The 27,178-nt window shown below is 39.9% G+C and overlaps 4 protein-coding genes across 9 annotated transcripts in view; 3 read left to right on the forward strand and 1 right to left on the reverse strand.

The window, feature by feature from the left end:
• stx1a (syntaxin 1A (brain)) overlaps positions 1-8,488 on the forward strand; it is a 47,455-nt gene extending 38,967 nt beyond the window's left edge. The window contains exons 7-11 of one of the 3 annotated variants that reach the window (XM_046389257.1): positions 1,583-1,656; positions 1,755-1,889; positions 2,585-2,595; positions 3,293-3,335; positions 3,776-3,886. In XM_046389257.1, coding sequence (XP_046245213.1) covers positions 1,583-1,656; positions 1,755-1,889; positions 2,585-2,595; positions 3,293-3,326 — 254 coding nt within the window. In that variant the 3' untranslated portion in view covers positions 3,327-3,335; positions 3,776-3,886. Of the gene's footprint in view, positions 1-1,582; positions 1,657-1,754; positions 1,890-2,584; positions 2,596-3,292; positions 3,336-3,775; positions 3,887-5,528; positions 5,745-7,200 lie in introns of those variants that run through there. The other 2 variants (XM_046389256.1, XM_046389254.1) reach the window with 2 other exon arrangements.
• Positions 8,489-9,338: 850 nt separating this feature from the next.
• On the reverse strand, positions 9,339-16,455 carry LOC124059341 (caspase a-like). 3 transcript variants are annotated; one of them, XM_046389250.1, is made up of 8 exons: positions 16,332-16,455; positions 12,789-13,070; positions 12,572-12,654; positions 12,179-12,355; positions 11,837-12,086; positions 11,566-11,736; positions 10,280-10,389; positions 9,339-10,177 (listed from the first exon to the last, which is right to left on the reverse strand). In XM_046389250.1, exons 1-8 carry the CDS (start codon positions 16,366-16,368, stop codon positions 10,073-10,075), a joined length of 1,215 nt encoding a protein of 404 aa, XP_046245206.1. In that variant the 5' UTR covers positions 16,369-16,455; the 3' UTR covers positions 9,339-10,072. The 3 variants fall into 3 exon arrangements, with proteins under 3 accessions (XP_046245206.1, XP_046245207.1, XP_046245208.1); XM_046389251.1 differs by lacking the exon at positions 16,332-16,455 and adding an exon at positions 13,996-14,331; XM_046389252.1 differs by lacking the exons at positions 9,339-10,177; positions 10,280-10,389 and adding an exon at positions 11,283-11,449 and having other exon boundaries at positions 11,533-11,736.
• LOC124059339 (rab5 GDP/GTP exchange factor-like) lies at positions 16,397-22,125 on the forward strand. 2 transcript variants are annotated; one of them, XM_046389247.1, is made up of 8 exons: positions 16,397-16,569; positions 16,717-16,889; positions 17,323-17,501; positions 17,886-17,979; positions 18,089-18,221; positions 18,326-18,417; positions 18,534-18,790; positions 19,590-22,125. In XM_046389247.1, exons 1-8 carry the CDS (start codon positions 16,397-16,399, stop codon positions 20,019-20,021), a joined length of 1,533 nt encoding a protein of 510 aa, XP_046245203.1. In that variant the 3' UTR covers positions 20,022-22,125. The 2 variants fall into 2 exon arrangements, with proteins under 2 accessions (XP_046245203.1, XP_046245204.1); XM_046389248.1 differs by having other exon boundaries at positions 17,898-17,979.
• Positions 22,126-23,422: 1,297 nt separating this feature from the next.
• LOC124059340 lies at positions 23,423-26,638 on the forward strand. The gene is made up of 6 exons (XM_046389249.1): positions 23,423-23,527; positions 23,631-23,666; positions 23,867-24,157; positions 25,038-25,310; positions 25,594-25,869; positions 26,014-26,638. Exons 1-6 carry the CDS (start codon positions 23,503-23,505, stop codon positions 26,397-26,399), a joined length of 1,287 nt encoding a protein of 428 aa, XP_046245205.1. The 5' UTR covers positions 23,423-23,502; the 3' UTR covers positions 26,400-26,638.
• The last annotated feature ends 540 nt before the right edge of the window (positions 26,639-27,178 follow it).

Below are 27,178 nucleotides of genomic sequence, written 5' to 3' on the forward strand. Positions count from 1 at the left end.
TAACGTGGCCTTAGAGAGAGAGAGAGAGAGAACTGCTGTACCCCATGTAATAGTTTGCTGGGACGCAGGGTGTCTCTTTATGGTGAACCAATAGTACTACAGCCTATATACTGTATCGCGCTTCAGAGGGGATTTAAAATGTGCAAAGGAAAGATTGGAGATGATGATGCTGACTGTGACTTACAGCGTCAGTGGAGCAGAAATGGAGCCCAGGAGAAGCAGCTCTGCAGGCGAAGTCAGAGCTCAGATAGGAGAATATTAATGTAGGTGTAGCAAAGAGGTGTAGGGGAATGTTTATGAAGTAGGACAACTCTGTCGGGGAAAATAAAGATGGATGAGATGAGGTGCAAGCACATCAGCGGCAACATCAGTAGAAAGAGAGAAAGTTTGTTGCGAGTATCGAGGCAAACTTAATAAGGTGCTGAATGAGGAGTCGATGTCCCTAACTCTCAATTTCTCTGTATACTTAAGATAGCTACACACAGGACTACAAGGACTGTTTATTCAGTATGTCCATATGGCCTGTCCTCTTTTTATCCCAATACCTTCATATGGGAAGAAAATCAGAACTGAAGGTTTTTAAAAACTGGAGAGACAGAGACTTTTCATAGTCTCAGTCTCACTGTTCATAGAATACAAAACGTGCAAAGTGTACATCGTTCCTTCTTTTAACAGTAAAGCCTAGAGGTTCATGACACTCATGTTGTGTGGAGGACAAATGCTACAATGCAGTAGGTCACTCTGAGCAGTTTTTGTTATTTTCCACTACAGCTTCAAATCAGATCAAAGTCCACAATAACGAATAGATGTAAAGAGGAGGAAACCCAAACGTCAGCCCTTCATTATCCTCATATTAGTCGAATAATAAGCAGCTGGGTGTTGCAGGGGAAACAGGCCCAACTGGCCAATATGAAAAGCGTGGGATGAATTTATGGTTTGATGTCTGAACTGCTGAGCAGACTGTTCCAGGCTAAAGTTTACTCAGTAATAGCTGAACTGCAGCAATGTAAGTGTTAGGACGGGACCGTGTTTATGTGACTGGTGGCCAGTGGTTCTGGGACAGCAAAATTTTGAACTGAGCCTTGTGTTTTAGAGATGCCTGCTGGTCGAATCTACAAACACACGTTTTATCCTACCACATTCAGATCAATTTAATTGAAAAGTTAACGTTGTGTGCTTGTAATCCAGATTCATGATATAAAGACGTGTGCAGCGGCTGTTTAACTACACACAGGACAGTTTACCTCACATCCACTGCTGTTCAGAGAGATGGAAGAATAAAGAGATTACAACGCAGTATAGACAGATGGATAGGGAGAAAATGAGCATGTGGAAAAGTGAGGCACACAGTTCTTGTTTTAATTAGTCCTCAGACAGGCATGAAGGAGGAGAAGAGTTTTATTAGTGTTTCCCAATGTGGTTTTCATCCACTCTAGTTGGAAGAACCTTTCAGTCCAATAGCACGGCAGTTGCACTACTTAATTCCTGGCTTTAAACCTACTGTAACAGTCACACACTTACTACACTTCCTACAAACACAATTGCTGCTATAGATGCTTAAGGGTGTGTGTTTTCATTGTAGCCGGGAGAAACACAACAAACGAGGAGCTGGAGAGCATGTTGGAGAGTGACAACCCGGCCATCTTTACCTCTGGGGTAAATGATATGACACATGCAACATGAATACACACAGTGCTTGTTTTTAATCCAATTCTGCTCCTCTCTAACGTTTCCCTTCCGTTATACCATCTTAGATCATTATGGACAACATCACCGAGCAAGCTATGAACGAGATTGAGACGCGGCACAATGAGATTATCAAGCTGGAAAACAGCATCAGAGAGCTTCACGACATGTTCATGGACATGGCCATGTTGGTGGAGAGCCAGGTGAAAACACTGATCCCCTCACTGTACCTGCAGCTGTAGTTTGAGGTTCAGCCAAGTGCTTGTGAAAACAAACCTCCAGATGCTAAATACGTTCATAAACCAGCAATCCGTCTGCCAACATGGACATTACAAGAAACAGTTCCAGTTCCAGTCTCCAGATTCAGAAGTTCTTCCTTTCCTTGGTTTGAGAGGCCCCCCTGGCTTAGTAAACTGTGTCCATAACGTTAAAAGCATTAATTAGCCAAGCATGCTGCTTCTCCCTATTATGAAAATAGCTCCACTTCAGACAGACGGCAACTGGCAGCCTTTTAATTTACGTACAAGTTGTAATGTGTATTAGTATAGATAGATATTGGCCTTTCCACGCCAGCAGAGTTGGATGGAGGTTATGTTTTCGGCTCCATCTGGTTGTCTGTTTGCAAAATATCTCAGTAAATTTAAACAGACTTTGGAGCACAGATAATTAATGGCTCAAGGATCAGTTGATAAGAATTTGGTGATTGTTTGTGTTTGGGATTTCTGCCATTAGCCAATTCTTTATACATAATTATCATGCTGCGTTTATGAGCTGGAAGGAAAATCTGACATCTGGGACTTCCATGTTGGCGACTAAACAGCTTTGCATTAATTTTCTATTTTGTAAGAGCATTCAGTAATAAACAAATCTTTTTTTTTTTTTTTTTTTTTTTTTACAGGAGTTAGCCTGGTGAGTTGAGTTGATTGTTCAGGATTAGATTACATTTGTCATTTTCCTAACTTATCCTTATGTTGTAAAGTGGAAACTGTTGCATCATCCTGTGAGCAGTGAACACGCTTGCACTGACAATGCGTACTTCCCGTAGTATATAACTACTTCAAAGCCACATATGTAGATTATCCTCAGGTGTAAGAGTGGCTTTTGCTCTTCTCAGTGAAGTAAGTCTCTTGCTTGTATCCTTGACTTCACGAGCGTGTGGGCCAAACCCACAGAGATGAACAGTTTCCCCTCATCAGAAATATTCAGTCTGAATTATGCAAACAGTAATCTGAGATGAATAAGAAAATATGCTGGATGACTAATATGAAAGTAAATTGTTGCCTGTAAGTGATATGAATTACAATGAGAGCACAATGCAATAGCAGGCTTCCCCTCATAATTTAGTGTGGGAGTGACAATTGTTTAAATGACTAATAATTCAGTGGTATTGAGTGTGTTTGTGTGTGTACTCTTTTATTCTCCTGTCATGCATATGAATGCTCTAACTGTAAATAATTCAGTTAAATAACCATTTCTTTGATAACTGAGTGCTGCGTCATTTTTAGTTCTTGGATCGATTTGTTAATTTTGCCTTTCTCAGCTTTGCACTCTCTTTTCCCTCTCTTTTCCCACAACACAACACTGTCACTACCACAATGACTCTAAGCTCTAGAGAACAGAGAGCACTGCCTCCCTTCTAATGTACCAAGGTAATTTACCTGTGATTCCTAAGCTTATTTTTCTATACTTAAATCATTGTTACGGTGCATGCATGAAAATTTGGTTTACCTTAATATTCACTTTAATGCAAAAGGGCTGATTTTTTAAAAAATAATTCTGGGTCAATAATAAATAACTTGCTGAGAAATGCTGATTAAATGTGGTTAATGACTGTGAGTCTAAGTTAGTGTTACTAAAAAGGAAAATGTGAAGGAATTAGTATCTTTTCCAATGCTCATATAGTATAAGTATGAAACTGAGCATAACTGTAAACATATATAAATAAAATAACTCAAGAAAAGTATGCTGAGTAGTCATTAGACTGGTTTTCTGATTATTACTTAAAATAAAACTTTGAAATCTGAGATTCACAGAGCAGATTTCTGCTCTTGCCGCGCCGACAGTGACTCCGTCTCTTGTGTCTGTGCAGGGTGGACTGGTTAACAACATTGAGCGGAGGGTGCTGGAGGCTCAGGAATATGTGCATCAGGCTGAGAAAAGCATCCCAAAGTGCAAAAAGTTCAAAAAGACCGGCAGACGGGTGAGATGCAAGATTCACGCATTCTACAAACTGACTCATTATTTCTCTTCTCTTTCTCCCTTTCTGCTTCCCCTTCTCTGTGCTTCTCATCCGCCCATTATTCCTCCCATTTCCCTCACCTCCCCTCCATCTGTATCCACCCCTCCTCTTCCTCCTGCCTCCACACCTGGCCCTGTCCTTCTTCTTCCTGTCTGCATGTCTTCCACACCTCCTCTGCAACTAAACTCTCCTAGGGGGAAATGATAGACCGCATAGAGTACAATGTGGAGCACTCAGTAGATTATGTGGAGAGGGCAGTATCAGACACTAAGAAGGCGGTTAAATACCAGAGTAAAGCCCGGAGGGTGAGTCACATATGCAAATGGAAAAAAAAAAACAAAAAAAAAAACAATGCATGCACGCAAACATGCTATCACATGAAGAAGTGATAGATAACATCAGAAGCATTGCATGTATATATTACAGTGTGTGACTGTAACTGTCTCTGTGTGTGTGTGTGTGTGTGTGTGTGCATGCTCACCCGTCATGTATTCTGCATGTGTGTCGTGAGTGTATATGACATATTCCACAGCAGTGATTTCCAAGCAGCGACGACGTGTGCCTTCAGGGGATGCTTCTGCAGTTTCCAGGGTGTAAATAATAATAATAATAAAAGCATATATTTGTGTTCAGGAGGAAAATAAACTCACAAACAGGGTTACAAATTGTCACATTTAACTACCAGCTAGACTGCACAGTATGGAGTTGTCACCACCTGAACACCACCCGCTGCTGAGAGTTTGTGAAATCTGATAAGGAAGCAAACAGAAAGGAAGCCAAAAGAGATGCCTAAAATCAATGTGTGGTGTTGGAACAAATGTTAACTGCAGCTCTTCTAAAACATCCACGATTACCCCCCCCCCCCCAAAAAAAAAACACATAATGTCTTTTAAACACTTATTATTTAGTGCATAATTAGTGAGCTTCACAGCTGTTGGTGGGTGGATTTTGTTACCTTTAAACAGAGCCAGACTAACCTCCTATTTTCCTCCTATTTTAAGTCTTTATGCTAAGCTAACCGGCTGCTGGCTGTGGCTTCTTCAAGTGCAAACTTCAACAATTCTGCTGAGAAAAAAAAAATAAGAGCCAGAGCCTACAAATTGATGATTCCAGTGGAAAAACAGAACGATGTGGTAATGAGACTTTTAATGGTAATAAATAAAATCCAGTTTAAAATCCATTCAAAAGATTTTAAACGTCCCAAGTGGCGTCAATGAAGGGAGTCCTTGAACTCGTCTGACTGGGCCGTAGGAATACAGCAGACAAAAACAGCTGGGAACAGCTGGTGTACGGTTCATAAAGAGGGTTATTCACAGGGCTGCTTGAAGGGCCCTCCTTTATTTAACAACCTTCACCACAGTGGAGCAAGTCTGCCACCTCTTGTTTAGTATTTATAACAGCACCCAAAGGTAGAGGAAGTTCATCGCATCACATGACCCCAATTCACTACGAGGGTCATCTGTATGATTATTTCCTTACTTTCGATCTCTCTTCCTTTCTTTCCCTCACTCTGTGTTTCTCTTTTTGTTCTCTCACACATCCACTGAGTCATTATGTGACACTTTGCCCTCCTTGTTTCCCCTCTCATTTCCCCCCCATGCAGAAGGTGATCCTGATAGGAGGTTGTGTTGCAGCATGTTTGACCATCCTCATTATTTCCCTCGCAGTTGGCCTCAGTTAAAAGATGCCATCAGAGCAGACAGGACAGGAGGCGATGATCCTCCTCCTTAGGGTCATCCGTTCAGCAGTTACAGTGAACTCTATAATGGGCTCTCTAATGTGCAGTCAGTAGGTGCTTGTGAAGTAGGAAGTTACTTTTTTTAAAAAAAAAAAGGCTCAGTATGTCTCTGTGCGCTCAAATATTTTAACTTGGAAATGCATTTTTAAAATGGACTTTTTCCAAACTAACTTGTGCTTTTTGTCTGTCTGTGTCATGATTCACATGTGATTGATGTGCACGTTCTGCAGACTGTCAAAGAGCTTTGCATGCAAACACAAAGCTGTATGAATATAATCAAAATAAATGTATGACGAGCATTCAGCCTCTCACATACGCACCGGTGGCTCCAACATTGAGAACTCCGATAACTTTTTCTAAAAATATGTGAACTTTGTTGTCTTTGTAGTCTTAAAGGAATACGTGGACAAGCTGGCAAACAGAATTTGCAACCTCTCGAGTTAGAGGAGAGGAATGATACAAACCAAATGTAAAAATATCAAGCTATGTTTTTATGGACGTTATGTGCTTGACTATCTCTTTGTCTAGCATAGTGACTTCTTGTTGTCTGTGCTGCTTGTCGGCCAACCTAACATAGCAGACAATATTGCAGGAGGTCATTGCACCTGGCTGAGAAAAATCCCAGCAAATCAACCACAAAGGTCGGTAATAAAACCTTAAATCCAGACTCTAAGAGCCCGCCGCCTCACTTGAAAGAAAATTGTATGAACCATTAAACCTAAAACACAAAAAAGCTGTTTTCGCAGTTCCAATTTCCGTGTTTGGTTTTTTCCTACTTTCTTTATGGTACACTTACCAGCTGCTGGCTCCAGCTTCTTGTTTACTGTACACAAAAGTCATATCGATCCTCTCATCTATTAGCCTACGGAAAACAAAGAATTATCAAACTGCGATGCTGTTGATTCTGCGGGGTTCAAATGTTGGACGCTGGCTGCTTATGAGCTCATGTGGAGGAATGCATGCTCAGAAGACATTTTTTCTTTCTTCACAATTTAAATTTGTTTTAAAGTCATTGTGTGTTACTGTGTGAAAGGAAGGAATCTCAGAGAACATTGGCACAGTCTACATATTAGCTCCCTTTCTGTTTATGCCAGGAGATAGCTGTAGGCTATTGCTGGTTTCCCACTTAGCACATAACTCTTTGATACTGCCAGCAGATGGCGCCAAAATTAAATGTTCCCACATTTTACACATGGTGGCTTTAAACCTGAGAATGACTGACATTTGTGGCATGTGCGAGTATACTGTATGATGTTTAGTTGTGATATGAACAAAATGCAGTATCAAGAGATTTATGGTTTTCAAAGCATAAGATGTGGGAAAAGCTTCTAAACCACAGTCACACTCCAACAACATCATCAGATATACAAATTTATCAAGCTGCATCGAATTCTTCTGCATTTCCTCTAAAACTGCATTTTGGTTCTATTGTAAATATTGTACCATATGTTAAAGTCGTATTTCTAACATGTTTTCCTCTGCTTCCCATTTGCTTCCTTGGATGACTGTTTATCTGTTTGCGGTTAACACTATGTAGAAGAAAATAATGATTATTATATGCTGTGTGGTTCTGGGAATTGTCATTGCTTCCATCGTTGGGGGGACGCTGGCCTAAACCTCAGACACGGTCACACTGAAACGCACCGCGGAGGAAAACATACCACAGCACAAAACCACAAAAGATTCATGTTTCTTTCAGTTTCCTGTTCTCATGAATGCAATCTATTATAAATGTTTAGCACATGGTGCATCACATACTGTACAACGACTTTTACATACATGACCACAGGTGTTTTCGCATGAGTTGCTATTTTGTAAATGTGCGGTGCTGCAAATTGTTAATCTGAGTGTTGAGTGTTGTCAGCGATATGATGTTTCCAAAAGTAAATTCTTGAATGAAAAAGTTACTAACATGTAACACTATACTAATACATTCCAACTTCCAAATATGACTAGTCTATCTGATAGACCTCTGTTTATTTACCTGCATATTTACGACTTCTTTTCTCGTCTTTTTACTTTCTCCCTCCCTGATGTCCTCTAGCTCCTCTCTAAAACCCTGCATGGTTTGGTTCACATGGTGTTGGTTCTCTATTGCGAGGGGGGGCACAGTTGATGTTTTGCTTGTAGGATCATCACATTGCCAAACTTTTCTAACGTCATCTGTTGTAGTGTACGAAAGCAGTGCTACTGTGTTTAACTTAAGTGACCTGACCAGTTGTGCAGCATTTCTGACCGTTACTCCAGTGTTGAGTGTGAGTGCACGCATGCCCACATGTGAGAGAGGAAACGTGTGTGTTCATTTGTAGCTATCTTGTTTGAACATTTCGAGTGCCAGTCACGGGGTGAGGATGTGAGTGCTTGTTAGTAGCCACCTGTGTCTTTGTTTTGTATAAAGTATAAACTGATATTAAGTTCTCTAACACTGCCAATATGTTCAAATAAGCTGTTAAAATGAAGTCTAGTCTGGTCGGATTGATAATTCTGGTCTGTAAGTGACAAACTCTTGTTGTTTTATGTCTTTTTATAAACCCCCGAGCTTTAAACGGAGCATATCCTTCTGCTACTTTTCTCTTTATTTTTATGAGTGCACTTGATGAGTTAGTCGAAGCATCAGCATGAACTCAACGAGCGCCGTGAAACACCGCGTCACACCGGTTTTCCGGCGCCACAGCAGACATGCACAGACTGTAAACACGTTACAATGTTGCCTACCCAACTTGTTGCCTTTGTGCTGTATTGTAATGACATGGTTTTGTTTAATTTTAATTTGTTTGCTTTGTTCTTGTTTTTTTTTTTTCAAGTAAAGTTTGTCTGAAAAATTACATTCAGAGTTTGTGCGTTGCTTTGCGTGAGTGCATTCACAGAGGCAGACGTTAAGTCTTGTTCTCTTGATTCTCACTATGAGTCATAAAAACCTGTCTACTGCTGGCACTGATGCTGCGGACATTCAAGGCGTGTGGTTCCAGCACAACACGTATGTAACGTATGTACTGGAGCTCAACTAAATGTTTCTCTTGTGTTTTGAAGGCTGTGTGTGTCCCTCAGAGACACATAAATCATACGAGTCTCTTTGATTTGGTTGGTGTGGTTACTGAACTGGAAAAAATTTTTAAGGTAATTTATGTTTTATCTGTTCCTGTTTGGACATACCTAGTGTCGCTTGTATCTGGTAACACTTTCTATGAAGACCACATTCATTGTGCGTTATGAGGAAATTCACAGTGTATAATAATGCATTCATAATGCATTCATAATGCTTTAATGTCATTTAATGTCATTTTTGGTGGACGGCTTTGCCCTTTTAGCACTTAACTTTGCATCAACTCTGGTCTGGTCTCTTCCCCTTTTCTCAAAAGAATGCAGAACATTTACTTCTTCTTCCAGTCTCATGCCAACCAATATTTAACATTTCATTTGTTTTAAATAAACACATTAATTTAAGGTTTTGAAATAAACCAAAAAGAAAAAACTTTTGCCGAACTATAATCTTGTGTTTTTGTGACCAAAACAAAGTTAGTGCATGCAAGGAAAAAGTAATCTCTTAAACTGAAACACATCAGAGGTTTCTTGGATAGTAAAAGGCTGAAGTATGAACTGCTGAGCTCATGCTCACAGTCATTGGTCACATTAATTAGGTTTAGCTTGAATAAAGATTTGACGCTTAGTCTGTACTTTATATGCCGAGGAATTCACGAAAGTCAACTTTATTTGCACAGAAAAGCAACAGACGTTCCCAGCTTGGCCCAAATTAAGAAGAAACTAAGAAAATGTTGAGTGCTGAATGTCGGTGTCCTCGCAAAAAAAAAATTAATTGAAAAAAATAATTGAAAAAAATTGCAAAACATGGATAAAATATATGAATGTGTCTATTGAAAAGGTACACAGAAAAGCCTTAAAGTGAGCTTAAGGCTTAGAATTACACAGCTTAGTTACGCAAATCCAACAACTCCTGCCCTGGAATAGACCTGCGTGCAATACAGTCGATGTGCGCTATCTGACTTCTTTTAAATGGTGGGAAACTAGGAAAATCAATTGTAAATTGAACCAAACCACAATTAATAGCAAGATAGAAATTCTATGGACTTTTGGCAAATTACTACCCAGACTACTGATGATTACTCCAGAGTTTTGTGGGAAAACAGCTGACCCGTTGACGTCTATAAGTAAGAAACGTGTTGAATACAAATGAATAAAATTGCTGCAATAGTTCAAAGCCGTAAACTGTTTCAGTTTGATATAAAAATATAAAAGACATGATTTAAGTTCATAGAAAAGAGTTTTATCAAAGACAGATTATAAAAAAAGACTCTTGCCCCTCCGGCAAAGAAATGCAATAATCGAACCATAAATTTCATTCATCCATTTTAAAAGTGGATGCAAATCTGTTGTCAACAGAGAATCCAGACTCAGATGCCTGGGAAGAAGTAGAAGCGCTTTGTCAGAGAGCATCTGTCTTTGGTTGGCATCTGTCTTTTGTTCTGAATGCAAAAGTCTTCAAAGCGATGCATGACCTGCGACATGGAGACAAATCACCGAGTGTCCTTATTACTGCTGTGTCCTATTACACATACAAGCTTCACAGCCAGAAGACAGTTTGCACTTGAAAAACTTACTTTTCTGAAAAGTTCCTCAATGTCATCCTTATGTGCATCCGTATGCATCACCTCAACCAAATACTGGATGAGAAAAGACCCAAAACCTCTTTGTCTATATGAGACAGTATCTGGAGGAAAAGCATACAGAAACAGAAAATGTTTACTTTTTACTAATTATTAATATTAATCATTGTGTTATTATCCACAGAATAAAATATGATAGTATTTAAAGAGTAACTTTGGTATTTTTCATACTGGACTGTATTTTCACATGTTTTTGTGTCTAAGTGAGTCAGTCTGCTTCCATGAAAATGGACAAACCTGATGCACAACTTCCTTACAGGACCTACAGACAATGTATTTCTGATACATTTCTGATGTATTTTTGATACTGTGACTTTTTCTGCCTTTCACGCGCTAATTACTCTGCCCTGGTGAAGCATAACCACGAACTGTTTTGAGAACAGTTTGTTCTCATAAAACAACCTTTTACCACAAGCGGGGAGAAGTAGAAAAAAGGTCACCATTTCCTGTGTTTTTATGCTGTTCACGGGTTTCATTAATATTATTACCTCACCTCAACCAATGCGTTAAACCCAATTCGTTCTAAAAGGTGTTTACGGGGCAGCCATACATTTTCACAGTAAAACCTTAAGTTACACCATCACTACAATCACACTGTGGGCAAAAGTGGCCAAAATTTCAATTTTTCTTTTGCTCAGACACACACACACGATTCTTTATTTGTTCATTTTTGCATGAACAGCACAGATCACATGGAATCTGACCCTCTCACTTCTTATTTGACCCACTGTCATATGTGGTCTTACATCACGTGCATATCTGATGCGACATCGCGTGGGAAAGATCAGATCTGGATTCATGCAATTTTTCTGGGACTATCAACGCGGCGAATTAAGTGTTTATTGCAAACAGTATTTTGTTGTTCAGTCGAGTTTGAATGAAGTGTGTTTTACGAGAACAGAATTACCGTTTCTGCAAATGGAGTCTGGTGGCTTTTGTGTGTGGTTAAACAAAAAGAATCATATTGTTTGACAAAAAGGGTGTGTGTCTGCCAAGGACCGTCCCATAATGTTATCAGATATTTCGAATAACAGTCCGAGTCTGTGAGTGGCAAAAAACAAGCACTTGGACGATGCGCAGCTGACTGAATGGATGACGCTGCAGCAGGTTTTGCCTGCAGTTCGCAGCTCGATTTCAAAAACTGTTGTCTCTTAGACACAAAACACGGAAGAATAAAACCCAAGCTGAAAAATACTAAAGTTAATGTTAGGTTTACCCACCAGGGGTGCAGGAAAGAAGAGAAATGAAGTCCTTTTCCTTGTGTACACAGCGCAAAGTATCATCCTCGATGTTTTCTTCATCAGCAGACGGCGATGGACCCGACTGTTTTATATCGTCACAAAGCACAGCTGAGTCTGCTTGATCACAAACGAGCACCGCTCCTCCCTCCTCTGAAACACACGTTACATACTGTTAAAACTCATTCACTCAAAGACAACAAACATTAGCAAACACCTCAGTGGTGTATGTGTTAAAGTAGATGAGAGTCACCTCCTCTGCAGGCCTGGATGATGATGATCTTTGGTTTATTCATAAGCTCGGGACATTTCTGTGAGCCCAAGTGTTTGTAGATGTTGTTGATGGGGAATTCATCTGGGCTCGCATCACCAGATGTCTCATTTTCCCAGTTGACTCCAAGAATAGCTCCCAGTTTCCCATGAGACATGATAACCACCAACACGCTGTCCGTCTCTTTGAGTTCCGGGTGTTTAGAGAACTTAATTATAGCTTCGTCGATTTGCTGTGTGAATACAAAAACTCAGGTATTAGTTACTAAATCACTAAATCAACCAGAAAAAAGTCTATATATTTTTGTTTTAAGGTTCAAGGTACCTTAGCTGTGAGGTTTGTGTATTTCACCACCTTGTAGCCCAGACTAGTGAGCAGTTTATCCATGTTCTCCTCATCTTTCTCAGCACCATTTCTGTTGAACTTCTCATTAGCGAACTTTATATTAGTGATTAGCAGGGCCACACGATTCTTAATGGACTTTTTGGTTACAGAGTAAACCTGAAAATCAAATTTAAAAAGGAAGAAATTCAAACAAAAATATCAACATGGTAACTGATAGAGGTTGTGTAAATTGTACACTTTGGACTCACTAAACAGCACTTTTCTAGAGAGATTAGTTGCTTTTTTTTGTTGCTTCAATTACTAGCCAATAGATGAGGGTAAAGATATATATGAGATATGAGATATTTGACACGGCTTTTATGAGTGACCAACATGTTTATCATTCAGTTTCTCCCTCCAGAATGTATCAGTGGTGGGGATGAGCGAGGCCGACCATTCCTGCTCCACTGGGGGCTCTGCAGCAGGGAAAAGCAAAACATTTCTGTTCATAATGATCCGCTTCTCTTTTGTACTGGCATGCATTTATGACAGAGTTTAAGTCCAATGCCGGTTTGAAGGAAAATACGATGAAGGTCTCTTGTCAGCTCACCTGGCTGAGCGGGCTGACCACAGGACAGACCCAGTTCAGCGTAAAGCATGGGGTCTCTTTGCTGAATGTGGGCGATCATCATCCTGCTAGCGTTGTTCCCTTTCCTCCTCACGGTGTCAATAAGACAGCGAGCCCTGTCTCCTCTGGTACTGTTCGCCTCGAGCACCGACTCCTTCTCACCATCGTTCACGATACGGTCCAGCAAAACATCATCCAGGAGCTGACTGATGAGTACTGTGGACACCTTCTCCACAAAGCTGGTCCTCACCCGAGAAAGGTCATCTGCAGGGGGGAGAATGTGAAGCAAAATAATGATAACAATGATAATAATAACAATTACACAATTCAAAATTTTTATCTTATAAAGGTGATTTCAATAGGCACTGAAATAATCAGACAGTAGGAATATTAACAAAACATCACTGCGTAATGAACCCTTCTTGCGTGAATGTCATAATGTTCAGGTATTTTTTTATGTTGAAGCTGCTTTAGAAAAGTGTTGATTCTACCGCACGACTGGGCGTATAGTTTGTGGTGAATTTTACTGGATCATACACACATTTTTTGGTTTTTGCTGTTCTTTTAGCCCCCACCCATATTTGTATATAAAAAAAGCTGACAAAATAATAATGACAATAATAAAAAAAAAGTCCTGCCATGTGAAAGTAATACACAAAACTATGTGAATGAAGTAAGTGTGAGCTAACAATCAATAACTGGTTGTGTTTCCGCACTAAATCATCATTGTGCCTTCACGATATCTACACCCCAATGCCTCGGCAGGATTTAAATCTGCTGGATTAAAGTCTATAAGGGCCCTTACAGACTCCCGATGTGTTCTCAACTTCCACATTCACAAATGTATTATCACTGAGATCTGTAGCTGCTTTCAGTCGAGAAGCCACACTTTCGATTTGAGTCTGACGTGCGCGGGTATGATCATGAGAAAGTAATACATGGCACAAGCAACCAAGTACATCATAATCGAAACTCTTTCAAACTTTTCTTTGACACTATGTACTATAAGGAAAGAAATCGTTTGTATCTCTCGCCTTTCTCACAGCAGATCACATAACACTACGGTTGTGAACAATTAACGATTAGAATAGATTCACGTATGCTGACCGATCGCCTGCGTTTGCCGCCGGCATACCAAGTAAGTCGTGGTTAACTTACTGAGTGCATTTGCTGCGGAGTCTACACTTACCTGCCATTTCTTCAGTGCTGCGATTTATTATTATTTATTTATTTTTTTAAAAAAAGGGCACTTGAACACACCGCAAAGACTTGGGGTCGACTGCCAAGTAGCTCAACTACTGACCAATATGTATTCTAGAAGGAAAGGAAGTAACTCTCCATGCCAGCAGGTGGCGATAGACTGTGTTTGACAGTCCAAAGTTGAAACCGGAAAAAAGAGGCCACGACTGCGGATATACCAGCCGTTGCTATGGTAAAGCAGCGTTTGCCTTTCACTTTGTTTTCCTTTTTGCGATTAAGACAGGAACTATGATATGTAATGCAGGATATACCTCATTCAAGTATTTTACATATATATCTAACCAAGTTCAATAGGCTAAACCTAAAAGAAAGGCATAGGTAAAAATAACTATGACGATTTTTAAGCCATAAGAATTACTAAGATTTATATACGAGTATGATATATTTAATAAGGACATGGCCGCTGCTCTATAACACAGTTGACAGGACATTCAAAAAACGTTTTCATCGTAAACGTAGCTGGTGTACTGTATGTGATGTAGAAACAAACGCGTTTCTTAGTTTTAACCACAAGTTTTTTTTTTTATAGAATTATTTCCAACCGAATTCAAAATAGCACTGTGAGTTTCTGCCAGTCTCAACATAAGAATTTAGGGTTCCAAGTCAGTCTGTACATCTGTGAACAAAGTGGTCTGTCGTAGCATCCCTGACAGCTCAATGGGCAGGACGTTTAGTCACAACATTTGGATCAGACTTAGAGAATAATATTTCGAATGGGAACAGTGTTACTGCACCTTCTGTGAAGCTTCTCTGGCTTAGAAAGAGCTTTCAAGTAATACATGCATACATATAGTGACATCTAGTGTCCACAACAGGAACTGCATTTTAATGTCGCCAGCAGGACAAATATAATTTCGATCTCAAAATACAGTAAGTCACAAGCCACAAAAATGAAGGTGTCCCAATATCAACCCTAACTGAGATTAACAGCAAAAAAAAAAAAAAAAAACAACGAAAAAACATGACTGCACTGTTTTCAAAGTGTTGAATATAATGTTATGTCATCTTTCTCCTTACTTTTGTTTCCACATGTGATACCACCAATGGGAAAATATTATTTTCAAAATAATCATCATAATATAAATTGTCATTGATATGTAGGTGGACTGCTGAGTCCTGACCTGAGAAACATAGAGTCCATAGGAAGACATCTGTGTCAAAATGTCAAAATATTGTTTTGCTTATAAGGTTCAGAGTACTTCCACCAGTACCACCTCTGCTGAGTATTTCCCTGCAAGAAGGCCATCCAGGAGCCTCTTTTGACTCCATCCAAGGTGATCAGTATAAAGGGGGATGTGATATTAGGATTTATTATGTGCCTCTTTCACATGTCAGATTTTGACTTGTCACATTAGTTATTAAAATGAATCATGGCGGAGTTACATTTAGCTGCTTCAGTTTTAGGGCCCCGGTGTTATACTCGCTGGCTTACTTTGATAGCACAGAACCATAACTGATCTTGTTACAACACCTGTGCAACGCTAGGCGGCGATAAAGCATTATAGGAAAAAATCAGAGAAGAAGAGTATCTGAAGACAAAATGGCTGTGGGACAAAGCTAGCTGCTTGGCTAGTGTAAACATTCAACAACAGTAGCCTGGAGCTGGAGCGAGGATAAGGTTACCGGAGATTTTTGACACTATGAACGAGAGTGTTGTTTACACAAAATTCACGTTGCCAAACTGGAACGTCTTCTTTAATATAATGTTAAGTTAGCTACTTACCTTAGCTAGCCAAGTTAGCACTGTAATTAGCTTTGGTAAACACTGCTAGCTAACTGTAGATTAGCTTGTTGATTTCGCCTTTTTAGTATGAGTCTAACATTACAGTAATATAGCCCCTTTCAGAGAGGTAGGGAGTAACTGTTACTAAGAGACAACTCTATTTTGAAGGGATATTCTGTGACTTCATTACTGTGACAGTCAACTGCTGGCTATCAGCTATTGCTAACAGATAGGTCAAAGCTGGACACATTCCCTGCAGCAGATGCTTTCCTACACAAAACGAATTCGTATTAGAGCTATCAAGACCCCAATTAACATGACTTTTTTTGCTCATACTACAATAAACTACAGTAGCTAAATTTGCTGGTTCTGATCGACGACGTGTGCTGACATTTGGACTTAGACTCAGCCACGAGTCGACGCTGTAGAAAGTTGTTTGCAAACTTGAATGAAAGATTTACCGGATTAACGAGCAGAGAGACCCGTCTTTTTGTATACACTACAATGCATCGTTTGGTCGCACCTTTGCTGGTCGTACCTACAATTTTGTTTGTTAAAATTTTCTGTCTTGTGCTCCATCCAGCGGTCTTCTTAACTTTGGTGAAGGATGATGAGCCAGCGGCGTGGGATCCATCTGGACCAATCAGAGCTGCTCTGCAAGAAAGGATGTGGTTTTTATGGCAACACTGCTTGGCAGGGCCTGTGTTCGAAGTGCTGGCGAGAGGAAAATCAACGAGAAAAGCAAAAACAGATTCAGGAAGACTGGGCACTTGCTGAGAGGTATGTCTGTCTCTCTGAGTCCAGTGTCGGATTATTCCTAGGCACATGCTGTATCTTTTGTTCTGATGCCTCCTCATTTTGACGACTTGCTCGTTTCCGTCCGTCCACCTGACAGCTATTACACTTGTGCTGTCTTGTCCCTCCCAGGCTGCAGAGAGAGGAAGAGGAAGCATATGCAAGCAGACACCAGAAAGCCCAATCACAGTCTACCATCACACCCTTCAACAAGTTTGAAGAGAGAAAAACTAAGGAAAAGTCTAGCAAAGTCCACACAGTGACAAAGTTTTTCACTCCTTCCACAAAAACCCCACCGAAAAAAGGTAAACATAATTGCACATACTCTAAGAGATGCTAGTCATTATTCATCAAATCTTCAGTCTTAAAGTTTTCATTGCTGTTGTTGAGCGATGACTGTTATTATCAAGCGATATTTTTATTTATTATTCATTTTGCTGATTGTATGCTTGTTTTGATAAAACTTTTTCTCTGCCTGCATTTTTGCGGAACTGTTTCTGGTGACCCATTGGACTTGAAAAGTATTACAGAAACAGCAAGTCATCGAAACTTTCTGTTTTTTGTTTTTTTTTTCAGTCACTTCCCTAATTTTGTAACCTGAGATTGTACTCAATGTGTGATTACAACAGGTTAACAGGAGTGCAAACCACAGTAGTTTCATTTAATGTGGCAATCACATTAGGAGGAAATGCTGTTTATGTAGCTTTGATTAAAGTAACATTTGGGGTTTTCCCCCAGATACTGCACCCTTTGATTCACAGTCCAGCCCAAGCCCCAGCTCCTCTGCAAGTCGTCACCCCTCTGTGGACAGTGACCATGCAACGCGAGAGTTCATTGATTTTCTCAAGCCCCTCAAGTCTGGCAGGGAGATCTTCAAACAGTGCCGTGCCTTCACTGAGAGCATGGTCTATAAGCGGGTGAGCTGAAGTGGAATAACTGTCATGTTTCATGTGTTTGTGGGTGAAATGAGCATGTAGGAAACATTTAAGTTTTCTGTATGAATACTTCTCACTTATGTTAAATACATGGAGCATGTATTAAACATTTGTTTTGCAACTACTGAAACATCGAATGATTTCTTGAGAGATGCTGAGTTTGTGCAGAAGTTTTTAAGAAATTAATTTTATGAGATATTAATTGTTGATACATCCAAAATGATCTTGTAATTGCAAAATTGCCTGAATTACCGAAATCTGAATTCTGCGCTATATACTGTATATCAGTCTGTCATATTTGAGTTTGATTTTGTATTTGTACCATTAGTGTATTTTAAGCTGAAATTCATTTAAATCTGATTTGAGTTTCTTGTTCAGGACATGGGCGCTGATGAGCTGTCAGAGTGTGTGCAGGACTTCTACCAGAACCTCTCTGAACGCCTCCAGACCCAGTTCAAAGGTACTGCTTAACACGCAAGAAGAATCACATATAAACAGTGAATATCACCAACATTGTACAGTGTATAAGGTCTCTGTGTATCTTTTTCTTTTGGCGCTTCTGTTCCCAGGCTCATCAGATCATGTGGAGAGTGTTATGGATGAAGTGGAGAAGTATATGATGACTCGTCTCTACAAGGAAGTCTTCTGTCCTGAGACGACAGATGACGAGAAGAAAGACTTGGCCATTCAGAAGAGAATCAGGTCAGCAAACAAAAATCGTCATTTATCACTCCGCATTCCCTCTGAGCACAAGGAAACACAATTACAAACTATATCTGAAAGGTACTTATTGTTTTCTGTTGCAGAGCCTTGCATTGGGTCACCATTGAGATGCTGTGTGTTCCTGTAGATGAGGAGATCCCTGAGGTGTCTGACAGCGTAGTCAAAGCCATCACGGGTAAGCCTCACTAGGTTTATTTTTCAAAAGGTCATGATAGGAGTCTTTGCGTTAGAAATACAGTAAGACTTTTTTAAATAAACAATTTATCTTCTCGAATCCCTTCATCATTTCAGATGTGATTGAAATGGATTCAAAGCGTGTGCCCAAGGACAAGCTGGCGTGCATCACTCGCTGCAGCAAGCACATCTTCAACGCCATTAAAGTCAGCAAAAAAGAGGCTGCGTCTGCGGATGACTTCCTTCCCACGCTCATCTACATTGTACTGAAAGCAAACCCTCCGAGACTGCAGTCCAACATCCAGTATATCACCCGCTTCTGCAACCCCAGCAGACTCATGACTGGAGAGGATGGCTACTACTTCACTAATCTGGTGAGAAATTCAGTACAGGCTCGCTTACATTTGTGTTTCTTATCTATGAACATGTCCCAAGTCTCCACATTTGAGGTTGTGAAGCTGTTGAATTGTTTTTTTGTTATACTGACAGGTGTTTCTATTACTCATATTAGCGAGGGTATAAGAATTGTACAATTCAGTACAGTTAAAAAAACAAACAAACATCCTCCTCCAAAATTAATGAGTGAAGCTCACCTCTCTAAACAAAAAGTTAACATTCTAACCTTCGTGTAGATCGGATTTATTGAAAGATTGTCGTATTAGATTGGTCTGGTTTTGATTAGATAGACCTAATAAACTGGCAACAGAGTGTAAATAATCATCAGTAGTTTTCAGATTTTGATGTCAGTCCAGCTCATCCACAAAGCCATCTCAAATAGGAAATCCATGTTAGAAGCAGTTGAGTTACAAGAGAGTAGTTTCAATAGCCCCCGATGTAAAGCCAAAAGGCATGTTAACATTTTGCCTAACACATCTCATGGCTTTGTTTTGAAAACCTCTTGTGTCACTGTGCTGTTGTCTAATCCTGTGCAAAGTAGGAAAAGGCAGATTGAGAAAAAGAAATTTGTCAACTCATGTTTTGGAGCCCTTTGTTTTACCACTTAAGTTTGTATTCAAAGGTCTAAAATCTGAGTAAATGTGGGATATCCTGCTAGAAGAATAGGTCATGTCTGAACTGTCCAGTAAAGGCAAAATGCCAAAAAATGTTTTTAAATCAAAGTGAATCTGATGTCTCAGAGTAAGACTTTTTTAATTGACCCTCCCCTCTCTCCAGTGTTGTGCAGTGGCCTTCATTGAGAAGCTGGACGGCCAGTCTCTGAACATGAGCTCTGAGGAGTTTGAGCTCTACATGTCTGGTCAGGCGTCCCCCCACTGGCCACAGGCCACGGGACCTTCCTCCTGCTCCCCAGGCAGTGCAGCTCTCAATCAGGTCCACAAACGACTGGACCTGCTAACAGGCCTCGGGGAAAGGCAGGAGCGGGTCATGGAGAAAGCTCGCCAGCTGGAGTGTGACCTTATCGATTGGACAGACGAAGTGGAGCAGAAGGTGCAGAGCGTTCTGGAGAGCTTTCCAACAGAGACCCCAAACCCTCCTGCAACCACAGATAGTGGGACAACTGCTGCAGCATCATCAGCAATCGACGCTGATAATGTTGAGAATGAGCTCCTGCCCCCTCCGCTGCAACCGCAAGTGTTTGCTGGATGATGTGAAGAGCTCTGCTCTAAAAAACATCTCTAAAGGCTTTAATGTTCCTCCTCCCCTCTTTCCTTTGCTGTTAAACGTTGCTGTCCATATGCACATACAGCAGCCACCTGACATGGATCATTTCAGCACTCCACTATTCTATCCATCCATTGTCCTAGAGGCCCTGAAACTACCTTGAAGAGTAACAGAAACAATGGATTAAAGGAGGAAAAGTTTGGCATTTTGGGGAGCACACTTATTTGCTCTCTTGCACGGAGTTAGATGAGAAGAACGCTAAGTTTTAGCCATTTAGTTTAGCTTAGCATAAAGGTGGGAAACAGTGAGCCCGGCTCCGTCCAGAGGTCAAAATTAAAATGTCACATCTTGCTCCTTTATTTTGTGCAAAAACTGAAGGATAAAAACAAGCCGCTCGTGGTTTTGTGACCTTCAGAGGTGCTAATACTTGGACTTTCGTTCTTACGGATAGAGCCACCCATCTTCCTGCTGAGCTAAGCTAACTGTCTCTTGGCTTCAGCTCCATATTTAATGCACAGACATGTGAGTAGTATAGATCTTCTCCTTTAACTCTCAGCAGAAAAAAAGCATCTAAGCATATTCCCCAGAGAGAAAATCACAGAGGCCAAGTACACTGTTGCTTAGCCTGTAAGTGAGATGTGCAGTGAAACCTTGCACACCACCTCAACCAGCTCCTTTTAATTCAGAGGAGCAGAATGACTCCACTCCAAGTTTTTCCCGATTTGTTGGTCACCCACAGTGGCATCTTCAATACCTCAGTATGTATTAGATGTGGTGTTAAATGCGTTTCTGTCTTCATTCGCATTTTTTTAAGAAAAGGACCTCCCTGCCCGAGTAACATCTTATAACATGAATAACCAGAATTTTCAGGAAAATATGTTTTGGCATAGGAAATTGAGAAATTTGAATAATGTGAAACTTAACTTCCCCACACTAAAATAATTCATGCCTCAGGCTCATGCTTCTCACCTATTTTTCAGTGCATTTCCATGTGCTGTCGAGAAATATCTGGAGAAAAGGGTGTGTGTGTGTGTGGTTTTGCACACAGGCAAGAATGTGTGAACGAGAGGGTGTGTTGCATGGACATGTTTCATTAACGTTGACGAATCTCCAAGTCCTCCAGTTGTCATACGTCTCAGTCCAGTCATAAGCTGGATGTACAGAAGTGATTTTATTTTTCTATAGAGTGGCAAGAATAAATTGTTTTGGATGCAATAGAAGTTATTAATCCTGTAATACTTATGGTAGTAAATAACATTCATTGAAGACATGTGAACAGTCACATTTTCATGTATTCATTCAAGCATGTCCCATTGGGGGGAAGAAAAAAAAAATAAATCCATTTTTAGATGATTTAGATGATTAATCGCTGTGTCGGAGCTGTTGGATTAAGTATTGAATAAAACAAAGACGATGCTGTTACCAAGTAATTACAAGCCACACAAATCTCTCATTAGGCTCGTTGCATTAGGAGCGCAAAAGACTCAGCATAAACTTACCGACTTTTATTTTGAAGCACTTTTCTGGAGTTTGATTTTGAAGCTCTTTATTCAGAAGTACATTTAATGAAGGAAGTTATGGCTAATATTCATTTGAAAGTATCAAAAGACGACTGGTGAAAACAGTGTGGTGGTCTGTCACCGCACAGATGTGTTACAACTGTCCTTGTATTTGGCAGTCGTGTAGTGGAAGAAATGTTTGTGGAAGTTGTGTGTTTGCTTTCTTTTGCTCTCTAGCCAAGATTTCTTTGTGTTGCTAGGTTTTAATTTATTTCTTCCTTTTTTTTTAATTCTCATTTGCAGCAGTATAGTCGGTGTGGAATTGCTGTCCAGGATTAGTTTGAGAAAAGATTTTTAAAGCGAACTTAATAGCTTGAATGATTTCATATTGCACTGTATGCAGAAGCCATTTATCAGGTATTTTAAAGAAGTTTAAAACATCATCTTTGTAACCTTATAGGTTTGTTATTGTATCACTTGGGAGAAAGCAGCTCAATACTGTCTTTTATTTAAATGTAACTTATTGGAGCAGTATTGATTTATTTGCATCTATGGGTGTGTGCTGATGATGAATAAAAGCTGAAAATGCATGTGCACTCATGCAGTTCCTGTTCATGCTGCTTCACATGATTGATGATTTTGCAAGCTAGGATTAAAGTAAAACACGTCACACACACACACTGAGAAGTTCACTATTTAGCATATGAATGTTAGTAATGTAATAATAAGAAAATGTAATATTCCTGGAGTTCATATTTTTTCATTTTGGAAACAGTCAGTAGACTACTTACAGACTAATTTCAAATTTGCCACATAGCAATAGCCCTATTGAGATAGTTATCAAGAGTCACACTAAAGCAGGGATATCTGCTGTGTATGTTATAGTCAGAAACATAAACAGAGATTAAACCTCAACTTGTTTGGGAACATATTCATGAAGTCTTATTTAAAGCATAAGCACACATTTTTTCAAGTTTGTCTTGCTCACATGTCCATATTTACACTGAAGAGCTGAACTGAATCTTTGTAGTATCAGTGTAGTTCATGAGGGACAAAATCCACTGTCGTAGTTTGATGTGGGTTTCTTCACATCAAACGCTGTACATCAAAGCGCAAAGAGAGAATTTTGTAATAAAAAGACTAAGTTTGGAACATCCCAACTTGATTTGACTAACTCAGATTGCTAAAGTTAACTTGCACAGAGTGACAAATGTTGATTTTGTCCCCAGTTTGGGGAGCTTTTCCCAGCCGGTTTGAGCAGGAGGAATAATTACAGGGACCAGTAATTCTTTAAATGTACATATGGGCTTGTACAAGATGTGCTTGTTCTAATCAATTGTGTTATTATTAATTATACAACAAATCAAACCAAAAAACAAACAAAAGAGGTTTATACAATGCAAAAATGACTTCCACCTCACTGGAGAGACATTTAAAATAATCATGTATATAGTGTGATTTTTGTATTATTCTTTCCATGACTTTTTCTCACAGGGCGTAGGTTTATTTCATCTGAAATAGACTTCTGAAAAAGTGTGTCCCTTTCACTTCCCTTTGTTTGTTCCCAGATGAGGTCGACTAAACTAAGGAGAAATGAAGAAATAACCAAAGGATTTAATTTGTAAAGGTTATAATAAATAATAACAGAAAACATTGGGTTGCCACATCAATACGACCATAATATGAAATGTTTGTAAATGTGTCTCCATTTCCATTCAACTTTGATTTTAACAAAAAGATTATGGTCTCTAATACCGCAAAAATCACCCGTTCTTGTTAAATGTTGGGGTTTTACGGGTTTAATGCTTGCATTTTCAAAAGAAACGTTATTTCTGGAAAAAGGGATATCCTGTGTGATGAATGCAAGCTCAGAAAAAAAAAACCAGGAAAAACATTTTCACTTCCCTTATCAGTAGCTATAAAAGAATGTCCCTCAGTCTCTGTTTCTTACAAACAGAGCAACCAAAATGGACAGGTTCATTTCCCTTCTTGGTGAGTTTTCTTCACTTCATTCACTGCATCTCATAAATCTAACATTGTGTTTAAATTATTGCTATTTAATTGATCTTATTCTTGGTTGTTTGCCTTTTTTCAGTTCTTTCAATGCTGCCACAGTTTGCAGTGCCTCAGGGTATGTATCAAATGTTCCTACAATTAAATTCTAGCTTTGGAGCAACTTTGCATAACAATATCATGATTTGCAAGCTTAACATATACCAAACCTGAATGTGATTATGTGTGAGTTAAGCATTAATGATTGAAACAGTGAAACTATGCGGATGATTTAGATGTTGCTCCCTAACAAACATATATGTATTTGTCTCCACCAAGCCGCCTCTGTGACCTCCTTCAGAGCTGTAGCGGAGATGGTGTCAGGGCACTCAAAGATCTTCACTGGAGAGAGTGTCCGGCTGAAATGCAGCGTTTCTGATCCCCACAGGTCCACCTGGGAATACGTGTGGTTCACGGGATCTGAGCAACCCTTGCACACTGGTGAACAACTCTTTCTGTGGAAAGTCCGTGTTAAAGACAGTGGGAAATATTACTGCCGGGGAGTGAGGGACACAGTGGTGGGAAAAATACACACCCTCCAAAGTCTGCCTGTGGAGATCACCGTTGATGGTAAGATCTGGTTTATCAGTATCATTAGAAATGTACTTGATTTAAATGTTGGGACCCCTTTTCCAGCTTCTACTCCTTTTAAATGTCCAGTGGTTATTGGCAGAAGCAGAATATGATATTCATAATTATGTTTTCATAAATGTATTATCAGCTGAAACTAAAAATTCTGTTTCTGTTACCTTAGAATGAGATTTTTCTATGTAAACGCTTTATAACTTTATAAAGAAGCATTAATTGGTGTACTCCAGGCTAGAAAAGAATTGCTCGCCTGGAGTACACCACACCACAAAATTTTCTGATTATCTTCCTGACTTCCAGTCCAGTCCAGTGAATATTAGCGGTAGTGATTTTTCCACTGGTCCAACCCCAAGTTCCCGCTCAGCCCACACATAGATTTCAGAGTTTTAGAAATTTAAAACCTCCATGGATCGAAAAGGTGTCTTGTTAATAGTTTTCTGTAATTTTTATAATAGTGGTCTTTGAGGCAAATGCTTTTATGGGCTGCAAGGGATTTTTTCTCTCCAATACCTTGACTGACCGCTAAGAAAAATGTCTGCCACTGCCAGGTTTCTACTGTAGTCCAGAACAGACAAACCAGACACAAAGAAACATGTTTAGAGGCCAGTGTAGGTTCTTGAATCCGCTTGCTAAGGGGAGGGTAAGTCATGTTCAGTTGTTTACAATCTGTTAATTAACCACTAGATGCCACTAAATCAAACACACTGGACCTTTAAGACTACAAAATGAACACTGCTGGCTTGAAATTCTCTTTTAATTTCATGATGGTTCCTGTGTGTTTGCTTTTGGTTTTTTAAATGTAAATATCAGTACAAGTCCACAAGATACTCTTTTGAGGCAATTGTCTTCCTTGTGATCCCAGGAGGGTGGGCTATCCTGCAAGTCCCACCTCATCCCAGCCTGGTTGGAGACACCTTGAAGGTCACGTGTCACTTGCGAGGCAGAGCCCCACTTCATGAAGTGATTCTGTACAAAGACGGTGTTGAAGTTATGAGACAAAAGGGCATGAATCCACATTTCTACCTAACCAACTTGACCACGGAGGACCGAGGAATGTATTCATGTCGGGCGTCCTGGGACGCAGATGCACGTACACGCTCTGTAATTTCAACCAACACCCTAGTGCAGGTCTTAGGTGAGTTTATATATTGGGTTTGGCTTTGGTTGCTGTTTCCAGTCTTTATGCTAAACTATGTTAACCTGCTGGCTGTAGCGACATATTTTGTATAAGCAGCCATGAGAGTGGAATGGATCTTCTTATGTAGCTCAGGGCAAGAGAGTAAAAAAAGCTTCCCCTAAAAGTCAAACTATTCCTGTATTACTAATAATGACATAGAATACAGAATAAATTTAAACTATTTCGACTATTGCTACTAATACCAATGAATAATTTTTTCTCTTCTTCTGCTCTATCGCAGAGGTTCTGTCGCAGCCAGTTTTGGAGATTGAGAAAGACAATGACCTGATTCCAGCACATTCGATGAAGCTCATCTGCCACCACCAATACAACGCCCCTGCTCCCGCCCCCCCAGTACACTACTATTTCTACAAGAATAATAAACAACTGGGAACAGCAAACTCTGACAACCATGTTACGGTCAGACGGACTCCGGGCCTATACAGCTGCAGGGCCAAGGTGCCTGTGTTAGACCTCGTCAGGTGGAGTGAGCCCAAAAGCTATGGACAAGTGACAGGTACTTAGAAATAAATATTACCTGCTGTGTGTCCTGGATAAAAAGTTTAACCCCAATAGTCCTCTTCCTGAATTGTTGAAATTGTGAAACACTGCCCAGAAATTTTGCCAAACTTCTGAGGTCAACTTGTCTCTGACCCAATAGGACCACAGATGTTGCCTCCATTTCTTCAATCCAGAGGTACAAGACCTGTAGCTCCCCCAATCTCATCCTCACACTGGTCCTTGCCTCATGCACCTGAGCCAGCAACTGCCCGACCTTCTCCTCACAAATCCACTGTAACTGCTGCTTTTATTCAACCTACTGAAGTGCCTCAGGCCTCAGGTCTCAGGCCAAGTACTCTGCTATCTGCAGTCCAGTCTTCCTCCAAGATTGCTATCACAGAAAATGTCGACATACCAGAAGAATCTGTTGAAATGTCTGGAGAGTCTGGTGACATGCCCAAGGAATCTGATGATGTGTCTCATGACTCTCCAGTCACTGTCCCAGTGTGGCAAGTTAGCACCCATCACAGACTGGTGCAGAAATGAATAATAATAAATCAGAGTAGCAACTTACGGCTGCCATGTTTTTAACTATCAGATATAAATCATATGTACAGGGCCATTGTACTGCCAGTGCACACTTGATTAACTGTGAAATATACAAGCTACAGATTGCCAAGTATCAACTCCATGATTTCATCTGTACAAAACTAACTGGATCAGTAGTGCTGATGATAATAATTAATGCCATATTGGTTGAAGCAAATAAAGCATTCCATAAATGATAGGTTCTACTGGATTTTATTTTCAATACATACACAATCTCTTTTTTCAAACATATTGTATAGCAATGGTGCTTACATATTAGAAGTATTGTTATTATAATATGGACGGTGACTTTACAGTCAGAATACTAACACAGTTATAGGTCACAGTGATATTCTCTGCATACTTATAGCATGTAGCATTCTTGCGTTAAAATGTCTAAAAGCAACTAAAATTTAGTTATATATCTTGTAGACGGTACTGTTGAGGGCTCACATTATGCTAAATGTTTGCAACAATGTGCAAAACCAGAGAAATGCCGTGCTACTTACATCTTTTGTTTAATTTTTATTGAGAGACCCCTAGTGGTAGAAACTACATGGTGCATGTTTAACACATACGTTATATTTTCCTGTCACTTTTATTTTTTTTTTTTTGCAATTACATATAGATGGGCAAGTCTTCAGTGATAGTATAGCAAGACATCCAACAAAGACAACAGTGTACGAAGAGGAGTAAGACAGGAGGAACAGCGAATGAGGTGGTCTTTTCAAGTGAGG

The sequence above is a fragment of the Scatophagus argus genome, chromosome 5, assembly GCF_020382885.2.
Source record: "Scatophagus argus isolate fScaArg1 chromosome 5, fScaArg1.pri, whole genome shotgun sequence".
NCBI classification, from domain to species: domain Eukaryota; kingdom Metazoa; phylum Chordata; class Actinopteri; family Scatophagidae; genus Scatophagus; species Scatophagus argus.

What these genes read in the sequence shown, in the direction of transcription:
- LOC124059341 (XM_046389250.1), bottom strand. Translation starts at nt 16,368, where the DNA reads ATGGAGCACAAGACAGAAAATTTTAACAAACAAAATT. An exon ending in AAATTTTAACAAACAAAATT is followed by an intron (nt 13,071 to 16,331) that starts GTAGGTACGACC and finishes TCCCCCCTGCAG; the next exon opens with ATGACCTTTCTCGGGTGAGG. An exon ending in TCTTCTTTCCTGCACCCCTG is followed by an intron (nt 10,390 to 11,565) that starts GTGGGTAAACCT and finishes CTTTTCCTCCAG; the next exon opens with ATACTGTCTCATATAGACAA.
- LOC124059339 (XM_046389247.1), top strand. Translation starts at nt 16,397, where the DNA reads ATGATGAGCCAGCGGCGTGGGATCCATCTGGACCAATCAGAGCTGCTC. An exon ending in GCCATTCAGAAGAGAATCAG is followed by an intron (nt 18,222 to 18,325) that starts GTCAGCAAACAA and finishes TTTCTGTTGCAG; the next exon opens with AGCCTTGCATTGGGTCACCA. An exon ending in CGTAGTCAAAGCCATCACGG is followed by an intron (nt 18,418 to 18,533) that starts GTAAGCCTCACT and finishes TCATCATTTCAG; the next exon opens with ATGTGATTGAAATGGATTCA.
- LOC124059340 (XM_046389249.1), top strand. Translation starts at nt 23,503, where the DNA reads ATGGACAGGTTCATTTCCCTTCTTG. An exon ending in TGTGGAGATCACCGTTGATG is followed by an intron (nt 24,158 to 25,037) that starts GTAAGATCTGGT and finishes TTGTGATCCCAG; the next exon opens with GAGGGTGGGCTATCCTGCAA. An exon ending in AAGCTATGGACAAGTGACAG is followed by an intron (nt 25,870 to 26,013) that starts GTACTTAGAAAT and finishes CTGACCCAATAG; the next exon opens with GACCACAGATGTTGCCTCCA.